Below are 25,608 nucleotides of genomic sequence, written 5' to 3' on the forward strand. Positions count from 1 at the left end.
AAGGGAGGGACATCACATTTGTTTTCGGAAGATCATCCTGGATGATGGGATTGAATGGGGCCAAAGATAGAGGTGTGAGACTTTTGGAAAATGGGGGCCCAAATAGGGAGGGCCTGAATGAACTAAGGAAGTGATAAGAGGGGCAGACTAAAGTGAACGGGTTGCGAGATCATCTGGGGTGCAGTCCACGGGACTCGGTTTTGGATGGACCTAAATCAAGGGTGGATTGAGGATGGTACCCAAGTTCTGACGGGCAATTCCGAGAACAGTGAAAGGCATTCACCGAGGCGGGACACACAGGATTCTTAGGAGGCTTAAGGAGCTTCTTGGCTTTGGCACAGTACAGGCGTGGCGTCCGCAGACCCCGGCCGCAGAAGCCCGATTGCCCCCACGCGGCGAGCTGGGCTAGGAGCACGCGGGCGCCTCGCGGCGCCGGAAGCCACGCGCGCAGGCGCAGTGCGGCGGGCGCCCCCTGGCGGGCGGCGGCGGCGCGCAGGGACCGCCCCCAGCCTCGCGCCGCCGCCGCCGCCTCAGCCCAACATGGCGATGCACAACAAGGCGGCGCCACCGCAGATCCCGGACACCCGGCGGGAGCTGGCAGAGCTCGTGAAGCGGAAGCAGGAGCTGGCGGTGAGCGGCTGGGGCCGGGACACCGGCCTCGGCCCCGCGCCCGCCGCCGCCCGCCGCGCAGGCCGTTGGTTACGCTAGGGCGAGCGCGGCGGGCTGGGGCCCGGAGCGCGCTGCGCGGCCCTCCGGCAGCTCTGCCGCCCGGGCTGCGGAGCCCGCGGGGAGCGGGAGGCGCGGGGCGGAGGCCGGGCGGGCTGCCGTGAGAGCGCCGGCTGGCGGTGCGTCAGGGCGGCCGCGGTTGCGGCCGCGGGCGTCGCCTCGGTGGGCGTCGGGGTGGGAGGGAGGCGGCGGTGGGAGGGTCTCCCGGCGCCCGGTCTGGCCGCCGAGGGTGGGGAAAGCATGTCCATTTCTGTGCTGGGAGGTGGTGGCTGGGGATTTTGATGGAGAGGGATGTGATGTGTTTGGGAACATCTGAAAGGTGACAGGCGAGGGGAGAGGACCGGGCTAGGGAATTCGGATTGTGACGTGCACCCAGGGTCCCACGCATCCTGCGGCTCGGCCCCCCTGCCCCCCGCGCTTTGGCTTGCGCAACCGGGAGGCTCACCTCACCTGAAGCTGCCCTTCCAGGTTTCCATAGCAACTGCAGCCCGCGCAGAGGGGAGCCCGTGGACGCGGAAAAGCTGCTCACCCTTGGCTCTCCTGGTAGCGACACCTTTAGTGAGTGGGAGTGGAGACTGCCCACGTTTCGTCTCAGACCTGTTCTTGACACTCAGGTTTCCCTTTGGAGTATATGCAGAATTTTGCCTGTGTGTGCGTTTTTCTGAGGACAGGCTCTATATATTCCATTCTGTTCACCAAAGGGTTCATCATCCCCAAGAGGTCTGGACTGTCTTTGGCTTGGACTACCTGGCACTCCCCATATCATCCCTCTCTCCACAAAAATGTGTCCGTGTGGACGAGCTTGGCTTTACAAGGTTGATATCAGGATTTCATATTATCCTTAATAGCCACATTAAAAAGACTTTCTGTGACCTTGTTTTTCCATCTCTAGGAAACACTGGCAAACTTGGAGAGACAGATCTATGCTTTTGAAGGAAGCTACCTGGAAGACACTCAGATGTATGGCAATATTATTCGTGGCTGGGATCGGTATCTGACCAACCAAAAGTGAGTGTCAGAAGCCAGTAATGTTCCTGTTGTGCCCTAGTAATATTTGTTTGGAGAACAGTGTTCTTGGTAGCAACTTTGCAGAGAGGCAGTAGTAAAAATGATGGTATGAAAAGAGGTCTGGGGGGCTGGGGATGTGGCTCAAGCAGTAGCCTGCTCGCCTGGCATCCGTGGGGACTGGGATCGATGCTCGGCATTACATACAAAGATGTTGTGTCCACCGATAACTAAAAAAATTTAAAAAATAAAAATAAATAAAATTCTCTCTCTCTCTCTCTCTCTCTCTAAAAAAAACATAAAAGAGATCTGGGTTTGAACTTGGCTTCTGGCTCACTTCTGCCACTGCCACCACCTCACTGAGTAACCTTGGACAGAGCCCACATCTGTAAATGGGGAAGTTGGCCCTATCAGCAAAGTTGTGTGAGGTTTAAATGAAATACAGCATATGCCAGTACCTTATACAGCAGCACTCTATTGGTATTTTCCACATTTCCACCCTCAGTTTGCCATACCTGTATGCCAATTTTACCACTATTTACTTAATAATAACTATTCTGTAAAAAATTTCTAAAGTTTTGGAAAATTTTCAAACCTAGAAAAATTGAAAGAATATGGTACATGAACATTTTTTATCCTTCATCTATACTCACAAATTGTTAACATGTTACCACATTTTTGGCTGTTATGTGTTCTCTTCTCCTTCTGTGATATAAACACCTGCATATACTTAAGATTTTTAAAAAAATTTGAATGATATTTTATTATTTGAAATAATTGTAGATTCATGGGAAGTTGCAAAAAAATGGTATACAGAGGTCTCATGTACCCCTTCACTCAGTTTTCCCCAGTGGTTGCATTTCATGTAACTGTAGTATATTATTAAAACCCCAGGAATCAACATGGGTACAATGTGTATATATAGTTCTATGGCATATTATCACATGTGTAGATTCATATAACCACAGTCAAGGTACAGGGCTATTCAGGGCTATTCTATCACCACAAAGCTTTCCCTCATGCTATTCCAGATATCATGAGACTTTGCACCTAATTATGTCAACGGTTACCTCCAGAGAACAAGAACATTTCTTCCATTGTATGGCTACACAATGATCATACTTAGAATATTAACAATGCTAATGTATTATTAACATTATATGTAATGTTAGTAGTATCATCTGTTAGAGTCTTTCTTCAAATTTCCTCAGTTGTCCTGAAAATGCTTTGCTTTAATCCAGCATCCAGTCAGTATTTCAGTATTTGTGTATTGCATTTGGTTATTAAGTCTCTGTAGTCTTAATATTTAGGAGTCCCTGTTTTTTTTTTTTTTTTTTTTTTGGTACGGGGATTGATCCTAGCAGTGCTTTACTGCTGAGCCACATCCCAAGGCCTTTTTATTTTTTGTTTTGAGACAGGTCTTACTAAGTTGCTGAGGCTGGCCTTGAACTTGTGATCCTCTTGCCCCCTCCCAAGTTGCTGGGATTATAGTTGAGTACCACTGCTTTTGGTGCTCTCACTCTTTTTGTAGTGGTAGTCATGACATTGTCCCATAAAATGTTCTAGTCCACACTTTTCTTATTGTGACCTCATGAGCAATCCTTTAAAGATTTTTGGCAAAAACAGTGTGATTTGTGTGCCTTTTATTATGTGTCTGTGATCAGGAGACACATACTGCCAGATTGTCTAATTATTGGTGCTCCTGAGATTGGGCATATAATATCTCTGCTGTAAAAGTTACCTCCCATGGTGATTAGAAGGTTACTCTTTAAGATATTATGAATATATTGCTTCCCCCAAGTTTTTATTCAGTAGTTTTACTATATATTACTGATTTTTCCAGCATTAGTTTTTTTACTGGAAGTTGTAAAATGATGGTTTTTTAATTTTATTATTCCCTTTACATTTTTTGTTTCAAAATATATTTTTTAGTTGTCAATGGACCTTTATATTATTTATTTAAAATGGTGCTGAGAATCGAACCCAGTGCCTCACACATGCTAGGCAAGTGCTCTTCTACTGAGCTACAACCCCAGCTCTCCCTTTATATTTATTGTTGGCATTCTGAAAGAAAAGTCTTAATTTTTTTTACTCTGTTCCTTTTGTTCTCTCTCTCTTTTTTTTTCCCTCTTGGTACTGGGGATTGAACTCAGGGGCACTTGACCCCTGAGCCACAATTCCAGCCCTGTTTTGTATTTTATTTAGAGACAGGGTCTCACTAAGGTGCTTAGTGCTGTGTGGTTGCCAGGGCTTTGAATTAGCGAAACCCCTGTCTCAGCCTCCCAAACTGCTGGGATTACAGGCATACATCACTGGCCCGGCTCTCCTCTCTCTTTTTTGATTAATAGAGTCATAATTGAAACAAATTGGCCATATGTGGTACACATTTTGCTGAGGCAAGAGAATCATAAGTTCGAGAGTCTGGGCAAATTCAAGAGACCCTGTCTCAAAATAAAAAATAAAAAGGTCTGGAATGTAGCTCAGTGGTAGAACACCCCTGGGTTATATTCCCAGTACTGCAAAACAAACCACACAAAAAGCCAAAGTGAATCAGTGTTGAAATCTAGTATTGTCACTTTTCTCTCTTTTTTATAGAGGCTTATTTTTAGTGAAATATATACAAATAAGTACCCAAGTCTTAAGTATACCACTCATTGCTTTTACATAATGTATACATACTCTTTGTTACCCTTTTTGATGTTTTCTTTGTCCCAACTATAGAGCCTTCTTGAAATGCTTCTTTGTCCTTTTGACATAACTCTATTATAGTCTCTGAGCATTTGTACTTTCTGGCCCAAAAGAGGTCCTAGACTGACCATGTCCTTTTCTTGCCCTAGCCATTTCTCTAAGGAAACTGTTCTTATAATTTAGAAAATTAAGTTTATTTAATAAAGATACTGCATATCACTAGCGTGTGCTGGATTGTGTTCTTTTTCTTTTTTAGTGGCATTACTGGTGATTGAGCCCAGGAATATTCTGCCTTTGACTTAGATCCCCAGCTCTTTTTATTTTTTGTTTTGAGACAGGGTCTTACTAAGTTGCCCAGGCTGACTTTGAATTTACAATCCTGCCTCAGCCTCCTGAGTCGATGAGATTACAGATTTGTGCCACCATGCCTGGGTCTGTGCTGAGGTGTTTTTCTTTCTTTCCTTTTTTTTTTTTTTTTTTGGTGCTGGGTATTGAACCCAGGGTTGTTTAACCACTGAGCCACATCCCCAGCACCACCCCCCGCCCTTTTTTTGAAACGTTTTATTTTGAGACAGGGCATTGCTAAGTTGCTGAGGTTGGTCTCAGACTTGCAATCCTCCTGGCTCAGCCTCCCAAATTGCTGGGATTACAGGCATGTACCACAGTGCCTGGCTGTGCTGGTTATTTTTACTAATAAACATTTAAATAAATACTAAAGTAAAATGGGGAGAGGGGTTTGGCTGGGTGGCCACCAACCACATATTGGCTGGGCATTAGTACTCTGTATTTTGATGATAGGCAAGACATGCCTTAAATGTGCTCCAGGCCTCTGAGCCCCTTAAAAGATAGATAGATAGATAGATAGATAGATAGATAAAATGAAAATATTTGTGAAGCAACTAAAGTAATCTCTCTTCCCATAGTGAGGCATATGTTATACGTTGGGAAACATTGCTATCTACTTAGGCATTCAACATAATAATTGTTTGTGCCAATCCAAAAGGATTGGAGGCATTCCTGTAAGGAACTCTATTAAAAAAAAAAAAAAAAAAAGTCTTTTTATATTTGCCCTGGACATCCCCAACTTGAGCCATGGACTTAATTTGATGCTTATAATGAATTTCTTTTGTGTGCTTTTAGAAACTCCAATAGCAAAAATGATAGAAGGAATCGGAAGTTTAAGGAAGCTGAGAGGCTCTTCAGTAAATCCTCAGTTACGTCAGCAGCTGTAAGTGGTGGTGGTGGTGGCTTGGGGGGGCAGTGTGTGTTTTCTGTGGTATGTAGTTAAGGAAGGTGAGTTTTCTCTTTCCCTTTCTCTCTCTATGGAAATGCTCTCCTGAGGTCTGTGGTCACTTTTCTAGTAACTGGTGGCTTTTCTTTTAGGCAGTAAGTGCATTGGCAGGAGTTCAGGACCAGCTCATTGAAAAGAGTAAGTTTATGTTTTCACTTTCCTTGTCGGTTTATTTTTAAGCTGCCACAATCCCTAAATTTAACTTGTATCCAACTGTGTATCTGTGATCTGCATCACTTAATGCTCTGCCCTTTTCTTTCTAGAAGTTGGGAAGCCTTTTGAGCATCTTTAATCATGCCTTTCTTTGGAGGAAGAAACTACTATGCCCTTCTTGCCTCTTCTGTCACATGAAAGTTGACTTTATTGCTCAGAGACACAAAGCTATGTCTTTGCTCCTATAAGTCTTTTAAATTCTTAGATATTTAAAAAAATTATTTTATATTTTTTTTTAATATTTATTTTTTAGTTGTAGTTGGACACAATACCTTTATTTTACTTATTTATTTTTATGTGGTGCTGAGAATTGAACCCAGGGCCTTGCACATGCTAGGCGAGCACTCTACCGGTGAGCCACAACCCCAGCCCAGGGATTTTTTTTTTAATTAAAAAAACTTTTATGGAAAGTTGCATAATGAAATCTTAGAACTCAACCTAATAATTTTAAATAAATTCTAAGTAGTACCTATGTTCTTAAATATAAAATGGGAAATATGTACCATTTACTTTATTTAAAAATTCCACTATTTTCTGTGTGTAAGCCAGATGGTCTAATTTTGTTCTAATTTTTAGTGATGAGACAGATCTGCACATTTTACTTGCTGAATCAGGCTCTCTGTAGCTGAATTGGGTGTCCTCTCTGTGCATGGGATCACTTTGAAATATAACCTTTTTTTGGTATTGTACCTGTGTACTTCTTTCAGATGATATATCTTGTTGTAGGATCTAGTTCTCTAGTTTCCCTTGGGGCAGTGTTTTGTGGAAAAGGAATTTTGGTATTTGGGAATTATAACTACTCAGTGACTTCAGTTTCTCTTGTCTTATCTCATACACCTTTCCTGAACTTTAATCCTGCCTTTCCTTTAGACATTTCCAATTGGGTATTTAAACACAAACATTTCATCTAAAACAGAACTATTTTGTTTTCTTCTATTGTCTGCCTAATTTTTTTGTTGTGATACTACTGTTCTCCCTCATTCAGAACTCTTTGACTCCTTTCTGCCATCCTTATCAATTGTACCAAGTCCTTTTGATTTTTCCTTTACTATGACTCTCAGCTGAGTCTTATTATTTAATTTTTTCAATTAATACCACCTCTCAAGTGTAGAGGAACTTTGTAGAGTACCAAGACTAGTTAAAGAATATGCTGGGCCTCTCTTCTGAGTTGAGATGGAGTGATGTTGGACTTCTCAGTTTTCACAGGCGCCTGTAATTCTTCCCCTGCTTATGTGATAATTCAGTATGTGGCTCTGTACTTATTTAAGGATATCTATGCCCAGGCACTTCTCAGGAAAAGAATCTTAATTTAAGTCACTCCTTTCAGAAATTTGACTGAGACAAAAACTTACGTATGAAAGATTTTCTAAAGTGTACGCAGGCCATTCATTCCCCCCAAATCTTTGTTCTGGATGGAGCCACCTGCCTGGGTTGCATCATAATTGCTTTTCTTAGTTTTTTCCCAAAAAGTTATTTTTTGCAAAATTATATACTTTGGTCCCTTAAAATGTCATTGTGTTGTTACAAGGACATTCCAGATGTTGTTTATTATCAAAACTGACTCCTGTAGGAATAGTTCTCCCTGGCTGGGCACAATGGTGCACGCCTGTAATCGCAGCAGCTTGGGAGGCTGAGGCAGGAGAATTGCAAATTCAAAGCCATCCTCAGCAACTCAGTGAGATCCTGTCTCTAAATAAAATATAAAAAAGGGCTGGGGATGTGATTCCCTGAGTTCAATCGCTGGTACCAAAAAAAAAAGGAATAGTTTTCCCTAAATACTTGTTTTTTTCTTTTTTAACTGAAAAATCTCTTTTATTTTAATTTTTGTGGTGCTAGGATTGAACCTAGGGCTTGATGTGTGCTAGGCAAGCACTCTGCCAGTGAACCACATCCTCAGCCCTTTAAATCTTGTTTGATTGTTTCCATTTGTGTGGTCACTAAAATTCATAAAGCCAAATTTGTGGTCTACCCCCTAGCCCAAGCAAACAAGTAGGAATTTGTAACATGCATTTTGGGAATGAATCTCAGTGCTATATCCAGCTTACTTTCCTCTTCTATTTATCATTGCTTTACTTATTCATTTATTCTTATTTTATATTTATTCTGTTGGATTGCATTATATGATTCTTAGTAAGCTGCCTTGAATTCCTTTTGGAGGAAGGCAGGGTATACTGAATTAAATGAATAATGGAGTTCATTAATTCAAATGGTCAGAGCCCTTTTACATAACCCTCTTTATCCCCATATTGGGGATTGAACCCAGGGGTGCAAACTGAGCAATATCCCTAACCCTTTCTATGTTTTATTTTTGAGAGAAGGTCTTTCCAAGTTGTCCAGGCTGGTGTCAAGCATCTTCCTCCCTCAGCCTCCCAACTAACTGTAGTTACAGGTGTGAGCCACTGCTCCTGGCCCTTTATTTTTATTCTATGGCATTCTATTTCACCATTTTCACCATTATCACTTTCCACTGCTAGTTTTTAAAATTTTATTTTTATCTAGATTTTCTGCAGTTAACTACCGTGTGTTTAAATGTAAATTTCTTATTTATCTGGATGGGTTTCTTTTATTTTTTAATTGGTCCATAGTAATCACACATTTATTGGGCACATTTCATAATATGTGTGATATTTCATTATGTTTACAATGGGTAACAATCAAACTTGAGTAATTAGCATATCCATCACCTCAAGCATTATCAAAATCCTTTTTTTTCTGGCTATTTTGAATAATACATTGTATAGTACATTAATATGAATACCTAATATTATTAGTGAACCATAGTTACTCTACTGTGCAGGAAAATATGAGAACTTATTCCTACTGTCCGTAGCTTTGTACATGTTGTCCAGCCTCTCCTCAGCCCCGCTCCCCACCCCACTCTGGTAACCAACTTTCTGTTTTCCAGTTCTATGAGATCAACTTTTGTGATACCCAAATGAATGAGGTCATGCCTGATTTGATTTTCCTCTGTGCCTGGCTTATTTCACTTAGCATAACATCCTCTAGGCTCATCTATGTTGCCACAAATTACAAAATTGCATTCTTTTTAATGGCCAAATAGTATTTCATTGGACTTCTTAAAACGGTGGTTTGGTATTTTTTATCATTTCTTGAAAATTTCATCTGTTACCTCTTCAGAGATTGCATTTGCCCCAAGCCCTCTTTACTTTCCTTCTGATATCTGATTAAATGTATTTAAACCTTCTTGTTTTAGCCTTTATTTATTATTTTTTTTACTATCTCTTCTTTCATTTTTGCCTCTGCTCTCTCATGAGTGCTTTTTTCCCTGACCTATCTACCAGTTCACTAGTTCCCTTTAACTGATCTGTTGTTAAACCTTCCCTTGATTTTAAGTCCTTTGTTTTTGCAATTTTAATTTCCTTAAGTTCTACTTATTTAAAAAAAAATATTTAACTTTTTCATATCTTTCTCTACAGCTATTTTATTTTATTTTTGGTGCTAGGGATTGAACCCAGTGCATGCAAGGCAAGCATTCTACCAACTAAGCTATATCTCCAACTCTCTCTACAGTTATTTTTAAACTTGTCTTTACTCTGTGAAAATTGTCAGAATCACAGTGGAGTCACTTGTATCAAGCCCTGTCAACAACAGAAAAATAAAGCCAAGAGGTTATGAAAGAGGGGATCTCATGTACATATGTTTGAAAACAAAAACTATCACAAAAGACTTCGAGAACCACAACCTTGCAGAAAGGCCACCATAACCTTACACAGAAAATACTTCTGCGAGGACATCTGTCCAGGAACTGTCTGTCCAACCTTAGACTGATGCCACCCTTGCTATTGATCCTTGTAACCAAGAATAGTTGATCCAGAATCCTCCTCATTTTGCCTTTAAAATCTCCCCCTTGCCTCATCCTCTTTTCCAGTCAACCTAGGCATTAAATTTAATTATTTAATTTTGACAGTCCTAGGAATTAAACTCAGGTCCTCAAGCATGCTGGGCCAGCACATAACCACTGAGCTGCATTCCTAGCTCTTTCTACATCTCCTTGAGTATGCTCATATGACATATACCATGTCACACATCTTCCCATTGTAGGCTCTTCTGTCCTGAATAAATTTATTAATCTTTGGAGAATCTTTTTCTGTTTGTTATTTAGGATGACAACCTCTTTAAGTATATTAAGCATTGTCACTTTGTATTCTGTTTAATTTAAATCTCTGAAGTCTTTATGAATCTGTTTGTGTCTGGGCCTAGTGGTGCCCACCTATAATCCTAGCCGCTTGGAAGGTTTAGGATTGAGAGATTGAGGCCAGTCTGGGCAATTTAGCAAAACTCCTCCAAAAAAACAGGAGCTTCTTTCTGATATCTGTTGTTTCTGTTGGTTATTGTTTGTGAAGTCTACTTTCCTTGTGTACTACGTAATCTTTGTGTCTGCTCATTTTAGTTAAAAATACTGTGTTTTTTGGTATATGTCAGAATCCCATTCCAAGACAGACCTAGTATACTAATATCCATGGATATTCAAGTTCCTTATTTTAAATGATAGGGTATTTATATATAACTTCCACATATCCTTCTGAATGCTTTATTTATTATTTTGTGGTATTGGGAATTGAATCTAGTTCCTTTCTTATATATGTTGTTTTTTTATTTTTATATTTTACAGAACTGGGAATTGAACCCCAGGGGTGTTCTACTGCTGAGCTCTATATCTAGACCTTTTAATTTTTTTTTAACATTTTTTTTTTTTTTATATAATAGTTGAACACAATACCTGTATGTGGTGCTGAGGTTCAAACCCAGTGCCTCACATGTGCTAACCAAGCACTCTACCAACTGAACTACAACCCCACCCCTAATTTTTTTATTTTTTAGACAGGGTCTTACTTAGTGCTGAGGCTGGCCTTAAATTTGTGATCCTCCTGTCTTAGCCTCCTGAATAGCTGGAATATCATATATATAGCCTGGTTTCTTGAATACTTTAAATTGTCTCTAGATTACTTATGTTACCTAATGCAATATAAGTGCTGCAAAATTGTTTTTGTACTGTATTGTTTAGGGAATAATGACAAGGAAAATAGGTCTTTGTGTGTTTAATACAGATGCAGTTTTTTTTCTGAATATTTTCTTTTTGTGGGGGCATGCTGAGGATTGAACCCAGGGGCATTTAACCACTGAGCCACTTAACCAGTCCTTTTTTTTTTTTTTTTGTATTTTATTTAGAGACAGGGTCTTACTGAATTGCTTAGGCTTTCACTAAATTGTTGAGGCTGGCTTGTGATCCTTCTGCTTCAGGCTCCCAAGCTGCTGGGAATTCAGGGGTGCACCACCATGCCTGGCTGTTCTGAATATTTTCTGTCTGCAGTTGGTTGATTCCTCAGAAGTGGGACCCAGGAATGTGGACTACATTAGTGAAAAAATTTGAGGGCTAGGAAAGGTACTGTCTTCCAGAGAAGACTTGTGTTTGCTTCTGGTTGGTGCTTGGGCCTCTTTAAGCCAAATTTAGTGCTTGAGGGTCCCTGGAAGATCTAGATGATTCAAACCAAGCTTTAATTCCACGAGAAGAATTGTCCACTTTCTCTTTTATCCGCCCCCCGCCCCTTCTTTTTTTTTTTCTGTAGCAGAGATTGAACCAGGGGTGCTTTACCACTGAGCCACATCCCTAGCCCTTTTTTAGTTTTTTATTTTTGAGACAGGATCTCACTAAGTTGCTAGGGCCTCACTAAGTTGCTGAGGCTGGCCTTAAACCTGCAATCCTCCTGTCTCAGCCTCGGGAGCCACTGGAATTATAGGTATGCACCACCAGGCCCATTTTACTTCTTTTGTTTTATGTAGAATCCCTCCAGTGCTTCAGAATTTCTGAGAAACAAGTCTGGTGAGATGAGTTTTGTGTTTTTAATGCCTTTGATTTTTGATAGGAATGAAATAAACATTCTTTTAGAATTTTGCCTTGCATATTCTTTTTTTTTTTATTTTTTATTTTTTAGTTGTAAGTGGACACAATACTTTTATTTATTTATATGTGGTGCTGAGGATCGAACCCAGGGCCTCACCCATGCTAGGCGAGCACTCTACCACTGAACCGCAACCCCAGCCCCTTGCCTTACATGTTCTTAGATGTCCATGATTTTGGAGTTTTGCACTTTGGAAATTTTATTTTAAACCCTTTTGAAAAACTTCCTCAAAAAATGTGATACTTGGGCTGGGGCTGTAGCTCGCTGGCAGAGTGCTTGCCTGCCATGTGTGAGGCACTAGATTCCATCCTTAGCACCACATAAAGACAAATAAATAAAATAATTTTTAAAAATGCAATACTTGAGGGCCTGGGGTTGTAGCTTAATGGTAGAGCGCTTGCTTAGAGCAAGGAGGCCCTGGGTTCGATCCTCAACACCACATAGTTTAAAAAAAAAATGCAATACTTGACGGGTGTTGTGGTGCAAGCCTGGAATCCCAGTGACTTGGGAGGATGAGATATTAGAGTCTCAAGTTCGAGGCCAGCCTCAGCAACTTAAATGACATCCTGTCTCAAAATAAAAATAAATAAAAAGGGCTGGGGATGTAGCTCAGTGGTATAGCACCCTTGGATTAAATCCCTAGTACTGTCCCCCAAAATGCAATGCTTTCTACTATCTTTGGTTTCATATGTATCCAGGCTAGAAAGAAAGTATAATTGCATCGTCCCTAAAGAGGACTTTTTGCAAATTTATGAAGCATTCTAAAAAGAATAAAGCAGAAGAAAAGGAAAATAGGCAGATTTGCATCTGGTTTCCTTTGAAGGATCAACAATCTCTACTATTTGTTTTACTGAGCTTCTCTGAACCAGATCTCTCTTCAGCATTTATTTACATCATTCAAGTAGGTAAGTATGATTCTGGATAGTTTTTCTTCTCCTCTAGCCTTTTCATGCTGATTAGAAGTTACACCTTTAATAGCCATTCCCTTCTTTTAGTAGCTAGACTTTCTCATTTGTAGATTTATTTATTTATTTCGGATAGAATGCCTTTATTTTATTTTTTAATTTTTTTATGTGGTGCTAAGGATTGAACCCAGTGCCTCATACATGCTAGGCAAGCACTTTGCCACTGAACTGTAGCCCCAGCCCTCATTTGTAGATTCATTAATCAAAATCTGATCTTTGTTCAAAGAACAAGTTGCTTTTAAAAAATATGTTTTGAATTTTTTCAATTGTTGTTGGACAACAATTTATTTATGTATTTATTTTTATGTGGTGCTGAGGATCGAACCCAAGGCCTCACACGGGCTAGGTGAGCGCTCTACCTTTGAGCCACAACCCCAGCCCCACTTTTTTTATTTTTAATATCAGTGAGAAACACATGTTCATGTCTTGCACAGTGACAGCGTCATTCAGTGGAATGATTGACTTTCTGCTGCACTTGGAGGTATTGTGACCTGCTCCTGTTACGAGAATGCTTCTTGTGTTTCTATGAGCTAAAGAAAAATGTTTTTCTTATTTTGTGGTCTTACTTTGTATTTTAGTAGCACTTAGTCTCCCCATCCCTTTTATAAACCACTACCAGCCTAATAATCCTACAATACAGGACTGTACAAAGAGCTGAATATTGATCATTTTATGTCATTCAGAAATTCCTGGTAGCTTTCCCTTGTTCTGTCACAGTTGTTTCACTACATAGAGTCTTCACTCTATTTAGAGTTTGACTTGCACGTTTGTAGATCTCAAAGGTATCGAGATTTGAGCACTTACTAGGTTCCAGACTCTGAGCAGATTCTTTTGTTTGTTTATTTATTTTTTAGTTGTAGTTTCACACAATACCTTAATTTTACTTATTTATTTTTATGTGGTGTTGAGATTCCAACCCAGGGCCTTGCATGGGATACCTCTGAGCCACAACCCAGGCCCTCTGAGCGGGTTCTTTACTTGCATTACCTTCTTTAATTCTTAGAGCTGCTTCCTGAGGATAGGTGTGGATTGCAAACTCCATGAAAGCAGGGACTGTTGCCGAAGGACTGTGTCCAGCTAGTTCCTCGCCCATGAGAGAGATTCAAGTGTTTGCACATGAGAGGAAGAATTCCTATTTTGCTGTTGGGGGAACAGGCTCAAAAGGTTAAGCAAAAAGTCATTTCTCTTCTCTGTCACCTTATACTGTCTTCCTAGATGAAGTTATACTGTCTTCCTAGATGAAGTCTGACAAGTATGACTTATTAACCTGTCTTTCCATTTTACCTTCCATTTCTCAGGCTCTCTATTTAATTCATTTGTCCCTTGTGTTTTCTTACCTATGTACCTTATCTTGTGCTTTTTTTTTTTTTGCTTTTCATTTTTCAAATTCTAGGTGTTTTGTTTTGTTTTGTTTTGTTTTTTAATATTTATCCAGGCCCTCAGTTACAACTAAGCTATATCCTCAACCTCAAAATCCATTTTAAATTCTAGTCCCTCATTGAAACTTTTTCTGAACAATACACTTTTCTCCGACTACTATGGTATTTCATGTCCATATGAGTCCTTTGAGGTGTCTGTTATTGCCTCAGGTGTTATCTTTTCAGAGACGGGACACAAGTGAATTCTCCATCATAGGACTTTGGTAGGATTGAAACTGTTTCCTAAGTGTACTTATAGAATGTGAGTGACACATTCATTTACTTAGTAGCGCCACAGCAGCTTGCCCCAAATGAGAAAACAGTTGGGTTTTCCTGTCAGTGTCTTTAATAGAATTGCAGCATGGACAGAATTTGCTGTGTCTAACTTGCCTTTCTTGCCTGTCTCTTATATTTCAGTTATTCCTTTTCTCTTCCTGTATCCAGCCCACTTACTTACCCAGTCCTGTGTCCCTTCTGCCATCCTGTTTCTGATATAAAGCTTTGTGGCCTCATGCCCTGTCAGCCTTCTTCTCATCAACCAGTGCTTTCACAGAGTTGTATTTTCAGAAATGATTTTTTTTTTTTTTTTTTTGTCTATGGGAAAGGAGGGCTGTCTTGACCATCCTTCTCCTTAAATTCAGGTTTTATATTTCATTAGGTTTTTTTTTTTTATGTGGTACTAAGGATTGAACACAGGGCCTTATGCATGCTAGACAAGCACTCTACCAATTGAGCTATACCCCCAGCCCTCATTAGATTTTTTTAAAACTACAAAAGTAACCCCTTCTTATTGTGGTAAGTAATTTAGTCATGTAAAAAAGTTACTCCTACTTCCATCCTAACTTTGTGAGGTAACTGACAATAACAGGTTGGTGTTTAGCCTAACACATCTTTCTGAATGACTTATTGGTCATTTATATATCTTTAGAGAAATATCTATTCAAATTCTTTGCTAAGTTATTTTAATTTAATTTTTTAATACTTTGCCCAGGCTGGCCTTGAACTTGTGGGCTCCAGTTATCCTACCTCAGTCTTCTGAGTAGCTGGAACTGGGGGCCCAACTTTTCCACTGTGCCAGGCTCCTTTGATAATTTAAATTTCACTTTGTATATCTTTTTTTCTTTCTTTTTTTTTTTTTTTTGGTACTGGGGATTGAACCCAGGGCCACTTTACCACAGACCTATATCCCCAGTTCTCTTTATTTTTTATTTTGAGACAGGGTCTTGCTAAATTGCTTAGGGCCTTATTAAGTTGCTAAGTCTGACCTTGAACTTGCAATTTGTGATCCTTCAGTCCTAGCCTCCCAAGTTACTAGAATTACAGGCATGGGCCGGAGTGCCCAGCCCTGCTTCATTCTTTTGCATGTAAATATTTGGTTGTCCAGCATTGTTTATTGAAAAATTTTTCATTGAATTGCTTGCCTTATTGCTCTTTTCAAAAATTAATTGACATTAAAGGTACAGTTTTGTATCTGGATTCTGAATTCTGTTCCCTTGATATATGTGTTTATCCTTCTGCCACTATCACACACTGTTGATTACTGTAGCTTTGGTAGTAAGTTTTTAGAATCTTTTGGTAATATTTACTTATTTAGGTATTTACGTGGTGCTGGGGATCGAACCCAGGGCCTCAAATGATAGGCAAGTGATTTACCAATGAGCTACCACTCCAGCCCTCTTTTGGTAATTTTTTCTCCCCAGTACTGGGGATTGAACCCAGGTCTGTTCCACTTCTGAACTACATCCCAATCCCCCCCTGCCTTTTATTTAATTTTAAATTTTCAGCAAGGGTCTCAGTAAGTTGGTGATGCTGGCCTCAAACTTGGGCTCTTCCTGACTCAGTGTTCTGAGTAGTTGGAATTACAGACAGGTGCCACATACCTAACCTTTTGCAATGATTTTTTTTTGTGTGAAATCAGTTGTGAATTTTAGAAGGGTGGGATACTTTTTCTGGTTTCATAGCTCTAGAGCTCCCTCTTCTGTTGCGTTTATGAAATGTGTTCAAAATAGTGCATGATTTCTGAGATCTGGCTGTTTCTTCTGATATTTTGGGAATTTTTTTCCCTCTACTTCTGGTGTGCTTTCCAGACAACCCCTTCTGACAATCCAAAAAAAAAATTTTTTTTGAGGGGGGGATACTGGGGATAGAACTTAGGAATATTCTCCCTCTGAGCTATATCCCCAGTCTTTTTTTTTATATTGAAATAGGGTCTTGCTAAGTTGCTGAGGCTGGCCTTGAACTTGCAGTCTTCCTGCCTCAGCTTCCTGAGCAGTTGGAATTATAGGGTATGCATCACTGTGCCTGGTCCTTTTGACAGTTTTTAGCAAGAGATAATGCATTTATTTATGGTCCATTGATGGTTGAGTAAAGTGAAAATCTTTCCTCTATCATTCCATTAAGTTTCAAGAAACACCTTCCTGGGGCTGGGGATGTGGCTCAAGCGGTAGTGTGCTTGCCTGGCATGTGCGCGGCGCTGGGTTCGATCCTCAGCACCACATACAAATAAAATAAAGATGTTGTATCCACTGAAAACTAAAAAAAATAAATAATAAAAAAATTAAAAAAGGGCTGGGGATGTGGCTCAAGCGGTAACGCGCTCTCCTGGCATGCTCGGGGCGCTGGGTTCAATCCTCAGCACCACATAAAATAAAATAAAGATGTTGTGTCCACCGAAAACTAAAAAAAAATAAATATTAAAAAATTCTTTAAAAAAAATTAAAAAAAAAAAAAAAAGAATCATTCCCCATTATTTAAAAGAAAAAAGAAACACCTTCCTTCTGGGCGTGCTGACATACACCTGTAATCCCAGTGGCTTGGGAAGGTGAGATAGGAGGATTGCAAGTTCAAAGCCAGTCTCAGCATCTTAATGAGGCCTTAAACAACTCAGAGACCCTGTCTCTAAATAAAATATAAAAAATAAAAAAGGGCTGGGGATAGGGCTAAGTGGTTAAGTGCCATGGGTTCAATCCCTGATACTAAAAAAAAAAAAAGAAGAAGAAAGAAAAAATTTTTTTCAGGAGAAACTAGTATATATTAAAAGGGAAAAAAACTAGTGTGTTTTTTTCCAAGAAATGTTTAATTTATTTTTAAAAAATTTCCTTGGGCTGAGGATGGAATTCAGGGCCTTGTATTGCTAGTAGGCAAGAGCACTACCATTTAGCAACATTCTTAGCCCTAAAATCACCTTATCCCCATACTGGGGATTGAACTCATGGGCACTCTATCACAGAGCTACACCCCCATCTTTGTTTGTTTGTTTGTTTATTTATTGAAAGGATCTCACTAAGTTGCTGAGGCTGGCCTCAAATTTGTGATCCTCTTGCCTCAGCTTCCTGAGTTGCTGGGATTACAGGCATGTGCCATTGCACCTTGCTAATTATACTCTTAAGAATAAATGCGTACTTAGAATGTTCTTGAGCTTGATTCTGTTTAATTAGTATAACAAGTGAACTTTTAAAATAGGGCTCGTATGTCAGGTGAAGAGTAGTGTTACTGCTTTTTCAAAACATTCTTGGATTGGGAATGTAGCTGAGTTTTAGAGCACTTGCCTAGCATGTGGGAGGCCCTGGGTTTGATCTCAAATACCACCATAAATAAATAAATAAATAAATAAATAAAAACTTACGACTTCTTGAGGTAATTTAGGGAATGGACTCTTCTCCCTTTTTGGTATGTTTTTCGGGGCAGGGGCCGACTTTTCGTGATAGAAAGATTTTCTGTATGATTTCGGTAAAGAATCAGGGCCAGCTGTGGGCAATTTTGTCAAGATCATCCCTTGTCTCCTGGAGACCTATCTAATATTATCAGTCACACTTTTTGTATAATTATTAACCCCATTATTGTATTCTATGTTTAAATAAACTTTATTCGGGTAGGTTATCCTGGTTGTATGTTCCCAACTGTCCTTAAACCTCTTGCCCCTGGTTACAGATTACATGTTTTTTAGGAACTCTGGTAACTTTGTATCTTCTCTGTCATTTAGCATGTATGCTCAAAAAACTCTTTGCAGATAATGGACCAGTTGTCTGAGGTTTTTTGGGGATTTGTGTTTTATTTCTTCCAGGGGAGCCAGGAAGTGGGACAGAAAGTGATACTTCTCCAGACTTCCACAATCAGGAAAATGAGCCCAGCCAGGAGGACCCTGAGGATCTGGATGGATCTGTGCAGGGAGTGAAACCTCAGAAGGCTGCTTCTTCTACTTCCTCAGGGAGTCATCACAGCAGCCATAAAAAACGGAAGAATAAAAACCGGCACAGGTCAGTGACAGGGACCCCATTCCCAGAGCTTCCGTGTACTTTCCTAGAGTAAAACACTATAGGATTGTTTCAGAGCCTTCCACTGTGGATGGGCAAAAATTCCTTTGGGCCAAATGAAATGGGCTAGTGTTTTCTCTCAGGGAGGACTTGGTGGGTATCAGAGTAACCCTGTATGATTCAGGTCAAGGGTCAGGGCCAGCTGTGGGCAATTTTGCCAAGATGGACTTCAGGGCATCCTTTCCACTATTGCTAGTGCAAAGTGTTATTCTCTGAAAATCTTGTTTAATATGGTAAATTTGGAATCCTGTGAGAAGAGAGAATGGGGAAATAGAAATGGAATCTATGTAATGTAGTTTGAAACATGACACTAGGAAGTTTTGCAAAGCTGTAAAGTTAGAGGCTTTTCATTCTGATTCCTGCCTTATGAGAACCGATGTGACTCGTCTTTTTTCTATTCTAATTACAAGTTTTTTTGATTGCTTATGTTTTTTCTGTTTTGGTATTTCTCTGCAATATGCTAACTTCAGATATTGGAAAACAATATAAAGCCTATAAAATATGACAGCGCCTTCTTAGAGAACATTTGTCCACCATGTTTTTTTGCAGTACATAATGAGTTAGGCCTGACATCAGTGGACAGAGAGGTCAGGTGTCTTCTAGAGAGGATTTTTAGCTTTCATTCTCTCTGGGGTTTGTATGACAATGCTGGGGCCTGTTAACTCAGATAATTGGAATTTACACAGCTTCATTAAGAGAGGGTAATAAATAGTTTCTACAGTGAGGAATCTCGTCCTGGCCTCATACCTTCTGAGAGGCATGGAAACTGGATTTGCATTGACTGGCTTTGTCCTACTGTCCTTGGAGGCCTGCATGCAGAAAAGGTGAAAGGGGCATGCAAGTGATGAGTGGGGTTCCTTGTCCTCCAATTGGCTTCGATATTGTGTTATTTTAGAAACCTGTAGGATATTCCTTCATGCACCCACAGTATTAAAACTGTTGGCTTTAATGAATATGGATGGGGATATGTAGAATTGATTCTCACTGGTTTGAACCTCTCTGGCATTAGCTGATTCTTTAATTCACTTAAGAATGTTTTTTTGTTGGTAATGGTGAAATAGTATTTCCTGCAAATAGTGGACAAAGGACATTTTTCTGCAAATCAGAAGTCACCATGCCAGCCTCAAAGCTGAAGTAGGAAATAGCAAAATTTGCTTTTGCTTTTTTTTGGGGCTATGGATTATTTGACCACCGTGATGGTATTGGTGCTGGCTTCTAAACAGCAGATACTTATACTCTTAAAAAATTCATTAATTTATTTTTTGTTGTTGGGATCAAACACAGGACCTCATGCTTGCTAGGCAAGCACTGTTACACTCCCCTAGCCCGTTAAAGAAATATTTTTTAAATTGTCAAGATAATTAAATATTATGCTTTATGTTGCTTTTATTTAATTTACTCCAGTGGGTTTTTTTTTTTTTTTTTTTTTTTTTTTTTAATGTGTGTGTGTGTATGTGTGGTACTAGGGTCCAGTGTCATTTTAAAGTAATTCTTTTCCTATTTCAGAGTCTAGAGTAGGGACAATATTCTTGAAAAAAAAAAGTCTGTGACTTTTTCCATTACTGATAAGTTTACTCTCTAGACAGCTATTTATTTCAGGTAATAATTCATTTTCATTAATGACCCGACCATTAGTGACTGAAGATTGATAAAAGGGAATTGGAGAGGCATGAAACTTAATTAACTTTCTTCTTGAAGTTTTCTAGTAAATTTCCATAGGATCTATATTTCTTGCTTTTTCTTTCCTCTGCTGGCCTAGGAACTAATTCCTCCCAGAAAAACACTAGCATTTATAAAGATTTTTGTGTTAGTTATTGCTTTCATCAATGATGTCTCCAGTTCAGAGAGCAGCAGGGTCCTAATTTTTATTGCTTTCCCTGTCTTTCCTTTCTCCTTAAGGGTTTATCTGCCTGAATGAAGCGGGTACCTGATTTGCTTTCTTTCTTGGGAAACCAGGTTCAGGACACCTTAGTACACCTTAGGGGCCAGTTAAGATGCTTGCGTTCCTGCCATCTTTAGTGAGGAATTGTATCTGGCCCAAATCCCTTGCCCCTGGTGGATGGCTTAGTGGTGCTGACCGATCAGGGTGAAGATGGAGTAGGTCATCTAGGCATATTGGTAGGTCAGCACCCGGTACATAGTTGTTTCTCCTCCAAGGTGCTGATAGTAGACTATTTTAAGAAATGTTTGAGTATACTATATGCGAGGCACTGTCTAGTGGTGAATTAAGATGGTACTTTAGCAGAAGGAAATAACTTGAATTTGCCCTCTTCTGGAATATGAAAATTTATCAGTTTTTCAACATTCATAAATGATCAAATGAATGCTTACATTTATATGTTATCTGAACAATAATTAAGTCCTAGTGTCTTTAAAGAAAAAATTGAAAGAATAACTCACAGCTGTTAGAGTTTTACTACTATAGCAAGCCCAAGTTTAACCAAGATTAACCAAGTACACTCTTATTTATATATTTATTTCCAGTGCTAGGGATTGAACATGTTAAGCACATACTCTACCAATGAGCTACACCCTGTTTTTTAATTGTCTTTTTTTTTGGCAGTGGGTACTGGGGATTGAACTCAAGAGCACTCAACCACTGAGCCACATCCCCAGCTCTATTTTGTATTTTATTTAGAGACAGGGTCTCCCTGAGTTGCTTTAATAACTCGCTAAATTGCTGAGGCTGGCTTTGAACTCATGATCCTCCTGCTTCTGGCTCCTGAGGCTCTGGGATTACAGGCTTGTGCCACCGCACCTGGCTTGTCTTATTTTTTTATTGTCTATTTTAGTGATGAACAAAATTAAAGTCAGGCTGAAAGTAAAATATTTTTAAATTCCTGGTTTGTACACTGTATGCTTTCCCAAATGTCATAAATGAAACTATTGCATAAGGGATATGGCAGTTAAACTTCCAATTTCACTCTTGTAAACATGGGCTAGAAGGAAAGCTCTTTGCATATTGTTTTGCCCCTTTTCTACAGTGTGAAAGGCACTGGAGTCAGCTGTGGAGCTGGTGTCGTGCTCCAAGTTGATGTTTGCTTTGGGGCTCTGCCCGGACCATCATCTGTTACAGCAGTGATGGCACAGAATGGCCTCCTCTCTACTGCTCCCTTCCAGATCCTTGAGGCTGGGGTGCTTATGGATGCCAACTTTCCTTTGTTTTAAAAAGGGTTCTAAAAAAAAGGGGGCGGGGTTCTGCAGACTTTGGTGTTAAATGTCACCTTGATATAAACAATTAATTGTCATCACCATCTTATGGGGCCGAATAGTGTTTTACTCTTCAGTTTCTGGAACAAAACTCAACCCTACAGCGCGTTCATTCAACCCCTGACTTCTAGGATGAGTGCAATGGAGCACCAGCTTCCTGGACAGGAACATAAAACTTTAGAACATAAAAATTGAGTACAAGTTGCAAAATGTTTTCCTTTTTTTTAAAGTTTAAAATGTTTTTGTCATCTTACTTTAGCGAAAGCCTATTATGCTGAGTTTTATAAGCACTTTCATTATATGACTAAACCTTTCTTTCTCTGTTTCTTCTAATGCCCTAATTATATTTTATGATACAAATATTTTGAAAGTTCTAACTCTGAATCTGGCAGCTAATAAAAAGGCTCCAGGTGTCTGTAGTTTTCTAATGATATAACTTTTTCTTTCATAGTCTATTCTTTTGCTGTGGAATCCGTTGAGGGAAGGGATTCTTCTGACCACAGAATCTTTGGTGCTTTCATGTTTAAAACTTATGGCTTAAGATCTTAAAGCTGGTTTTGTTTCTATAAATCTTGCTAGGGTGGCTAATCGACTAATTTATTCAATTAGTGTATTAATTTCTATTGCTTTCTTCCTTTCAAATGCTGCCCCTCAGCCCGTCTGGCATGTTTGATTATGACTTTGAGTAAGTTTGATTTGAATTAGTATTTGTGCTGTGTTTTTTAGTGTGTAGACACCAGTATGCCTTTTTGAGACCTTTCTAACCCATAGTTTATCTGTTTAATTGTAGGTATGTATATTAGGTTAGGCTGGGAAGTTTTTTTTAAAAACAGAAAAACGTGATGGAGGTAACATTTTATTTAATAACTTAAGCAAAATTAAGTAAACTTCACTTTAATGCATTTTAATTTCTTTTTAAATAGATAACCTTTAATTCATATTTAAATTGATTTTCTGGCTTTGCTTCATAAGGAGATTAATAGTTAAAAGATTATGATATTTTGCTTTGGAAAGATTTAAAAATTGAAATTCATGTAATTTCTTTTGTGTTTCATGTCCAGAAATACAAACTCCTAGTCTCTCTTCTATTCTTAATCACCACATGTCTCAGTAATTTTCAGTGATATAGTTATAAAGCTAACATATTAACATAGAGCATGCCTTCTTAATCCAATCTCTTTAACATGTAACTTTGGAATATTTTTAAAAGATTAAATGACTTTTGCAACTGCTGTATATTTCTTTTTAAATTATCCAAGTTTACCTTATGGCAAAAGTATCTGCTCATATTTTTTAATACTTGCTTAATAATATCTGGGTAAACAACTAAATATGACATAGTCTAATGAAGAATGTGGATTTTACTTAACCAAATAGCCTTTGTTATAGCTTATGCCCTATGCAATAGCTAATTGTTGGACCCTTTTTCTGTAAATTAAAATGCAAATATCTTTTATCTTTCCTATCACAGAATTGATCTGAAGTTAAACAAAAAACCACGAGCTGTAAGTATCAGCCAGACTACTTCAGAAAGGCTGGAAATTTTGTAGATGATTAGGAAAATGTATCATCTTCAGAGTGTCTCTAATCTGGGTCACACTCTAATTTTAAAGTCTGGGATGTCCATTTGTATATACTGCAACTTTTAGATAATATTTGCTTTATTTTGGAGAAAGAGCAGTTGCACATATTTTTACTGAAGAAAAATTCCCTCTGATTAAATAACAAGTTGTTGATACTAACTCCTTTTTTTGGGGAGGGCTGGTGAGTTTAGGTCTAGCAAGAGCAGAGTTGATGTTTCAGTTGATTTTTCTTATAGACTCAGAAGACAGGCCATTTTTCATTGTGAAATGTTCTACATTACATTTGAGATATCTTGGAGTATAGAACAATCCCCTAGCACAGTTGTTTGTGAGATTTTTTTTTTTTTTTCTTTAGATTGATATGAGTGTTTTGTTGAGTAAGTTGAGATTTTTCTTTCTTTCTCTTTAGGACTATTAGAAGACTCATTAGTGCAGAAGCCTCCAGGCTGTAGAGCTCTGCTTCCCTTCTCCGACCTCATACAGATAAAGATAAACATCCCTCACCTGAGTGCGTGGCCATCCACCTCTGCTCTCCCAGACCCAGTGCCTGTGACTCTGAGTAGTTTGTTCTAAATGTTGTGACAAACAAGTCATTTCTGTAAGACATCGGATCATTTGCTTTGTGTCATTTTTAGTAACAGAGCTGCAGGAAGACCAAGACATGGTTATAATTGCAGCAAGTTGTTAACTGTGCATTTCTCCCTTCTTAGAATGAACATTTTTCCCCAAACTGGCTGCTGCCAGCCACATCTGTGATCCCTGTTGAGAAATATTCTCTGGTTTTCTTTTATGCTAAGTAGAACACAAGTCACAATGATGTAGGCTGTAAATATCTGGCATTCTCTTACTTTGTTGTGTTTTATTTTCTGTTGTTATTTTACCATCTCATTTTCTTTGGGGATTTTTTGTAATGCCTTTGTACAGCTCATACCTTCCTGCCAACATATCTGGTAATCTATTTCATGCAGTTGCCAATATTCCAACTGAAAATAATGTGGCTTACCATAGTAAAATGGGAAACTTGGCTCTTTGTTTTCTTGCAGGAGGAAGGTAAAGAGTGTTTATTTAAAAATTACTTATCTTAAATCTTTGAGTTGAAAGCAGTTTCATGTTCAAGGAACAGGAAAAGCGGAAAAACACAAGTTAAAATCAGTTCTTTTAAAATAGATATTTTTATTCTTTTGTATAAATAAAATTTCACAGGCTTTGACTTCTCATGCTTTACTTTTAAACCTGAGATTGTTTTTTTACTTATTTATTCATATCATGCCTTATTGGAAATTTCTTTTTTTCCCATCTTTTTGTTAGTAATCACCTGATTAAATATTGCTGTAAAAATCACCAAGGCAATGGAAAATCTCAAAATTCCACCAGAAGCTGATAATGTAAGGTTCTTGAGCGGAGTGAAAGGTAGCATCAGCTGAGCCAGCACTGCCCCAGGGACATTGTCCTTGCAGGGGTCAGTAGGCAGAGGAACTTGCTGATGATTGTGCTTGATTCAGTGCAGTGGTCACCTACTTTGGCAGCAGATTGTAATCACTAGGAACCCTAAAAATGCTAATGTCTAGGCCCCGCTCCCAGAGACCCTAGGGTCCATACAGCCTGCTTACTAGGATTTCTTTTCAAAGGGTCCTGGTGATGCTGATAAGAAGCCATGTGGAGAGCCACTGCATTAGGAAACTGAATATTTTGATTAAGTGCTATGCTGTGAATCATTCTAAGATTTGGGCCTTGCCTTTCCATGACTCTATTTAGTCATAGTCCTTTATGTATGCCCATCTCTTTGTAAGAAGAAATATGTTCATTGTGATCTCAGTGGAGCTGAATATGGATGGCATCTGTTATCAGAACAAAGCTGCCTTGTCAGGTGTGCAAAAGCTTTCACTTTTGTTCTCAAATAAACTTTTTTTTTTTTCTCTGTGATGATTTAGACATCTTTGGCTATGTCTTTGGCAGCAGAACTCCAATGTTGCAATGTTTTAAGGAAATAGTTTCTTAGATTGTTCCTTTAAAACAAAAACCTTGAAGTATTCTGTGTCCTTCTTTGTCAGTTCATCTCCTTTTCCAAGAGGGAAGAGTGGGATTTCCTGCACTTTCCTTACCTCTAAGGAAAGAGCTGAGCTGACTTTAAAATCTCTCTGACACTCAGAGTTTGGCATTTGCTAGAGATGCAGTAGTATTGTTGTTTAAAAGGTATGTTATTTATTTTGTTTTATCTATGTTTACAATGCTTGGGGTAGAACCAGGGCCTCAAGCACATTTTACTGCTGAGCTA

At 39.1% G+C, this 25,608-nt stretch overlaps 1 protein-coding gene across 5 annotated transcripts; it reads left to right on the forward strand.

The window, feature by feature from the left end:
- The first annotated feature begins 514 nt into the window (after window positions 1-514).
- Meaf6 (MYST/Esa1 associated factor 6) lies at window positions 515-24,180 on the forward strand. Of its 5 annotated transcripts, none has more exons than XM_076860728.2 (7): window positions 515-630; window positions 1,619-1,734; window positions 5,560-5,647; window positions 5,803-5,848; window positions 18,291-18,483; window positions 23,222-23,255; window positions 23,743-24,180. In XM_076860728.2, exons 1-7 carry the CDS (start codon window positions 541-543, stop codon window positions 23,749-23,751), a joined length of 576 nt encoding a protein of 191 aa, XP_076716843.1. In that variant the 5' UTR covers window positions 515-540; the 3' UTR covers window positions 23,752-24,180. The 5 variants fall into 5 exon arrangements, with proteins under 5 accessions (XP_076716843.1, XP_076716848.1, XP_076966051.1 ...); XM_076860733.1 differs by lacking the exon at window positions 23,743-24,180 and adding an exon at window positions 22,202-22,261 and having other exon boundaries at window positions 23,222-23,256; XM_077109936.1 differs by lacking the exon at window positions 23,743-24,180 and adding an exon at window positions 22,541-22,598.
- The last annotated feature ends 1,428 nt before the right edge of the window (window positions 24,181-25,608 follow it).

This window comes from Callospermophilus lateralis, chromosome 7 (genome assembly GCF_048772815.1).
Source record: "Callospermophilus lateralis isolate mCalLat2 chromosome 7, mCalLat2.hap1, whole genome shotgun sequence".
NCBI lineage: Eukaryota > Metazoa > Chordata > Mammalia > Rodentia > Sciuridae > Callospermophilus > Callospermophilus lateralis.

What these genes read in the sequence shown, in the direction of transcription:
- Meaf6 (XM_076860728.2), top strand. Translation starts at nt 541, where the DNA reads ATGGCGATGCACAACAAGGCGGCGCCACCGCAGATCCCGGACACCCGG. An exon ending in GGACCAGCTCATTGAAAAGA is followed by an intron (nt 5,849 to 18,290) that starts GTAAGTTTATGT and finishes TATTTCTTCCAG; the next exon opens with GGGAGCCAGGAAGTGGGACA. An exon ending in AAGAATAAAAACCGGCACAG is followed by an intron (nt 18,484 to 23,221) that starts GTCAGTGACAGG and finishes TTCCTATCACAG; the next exon opens with AATTGATCTGAAGTTAAACA.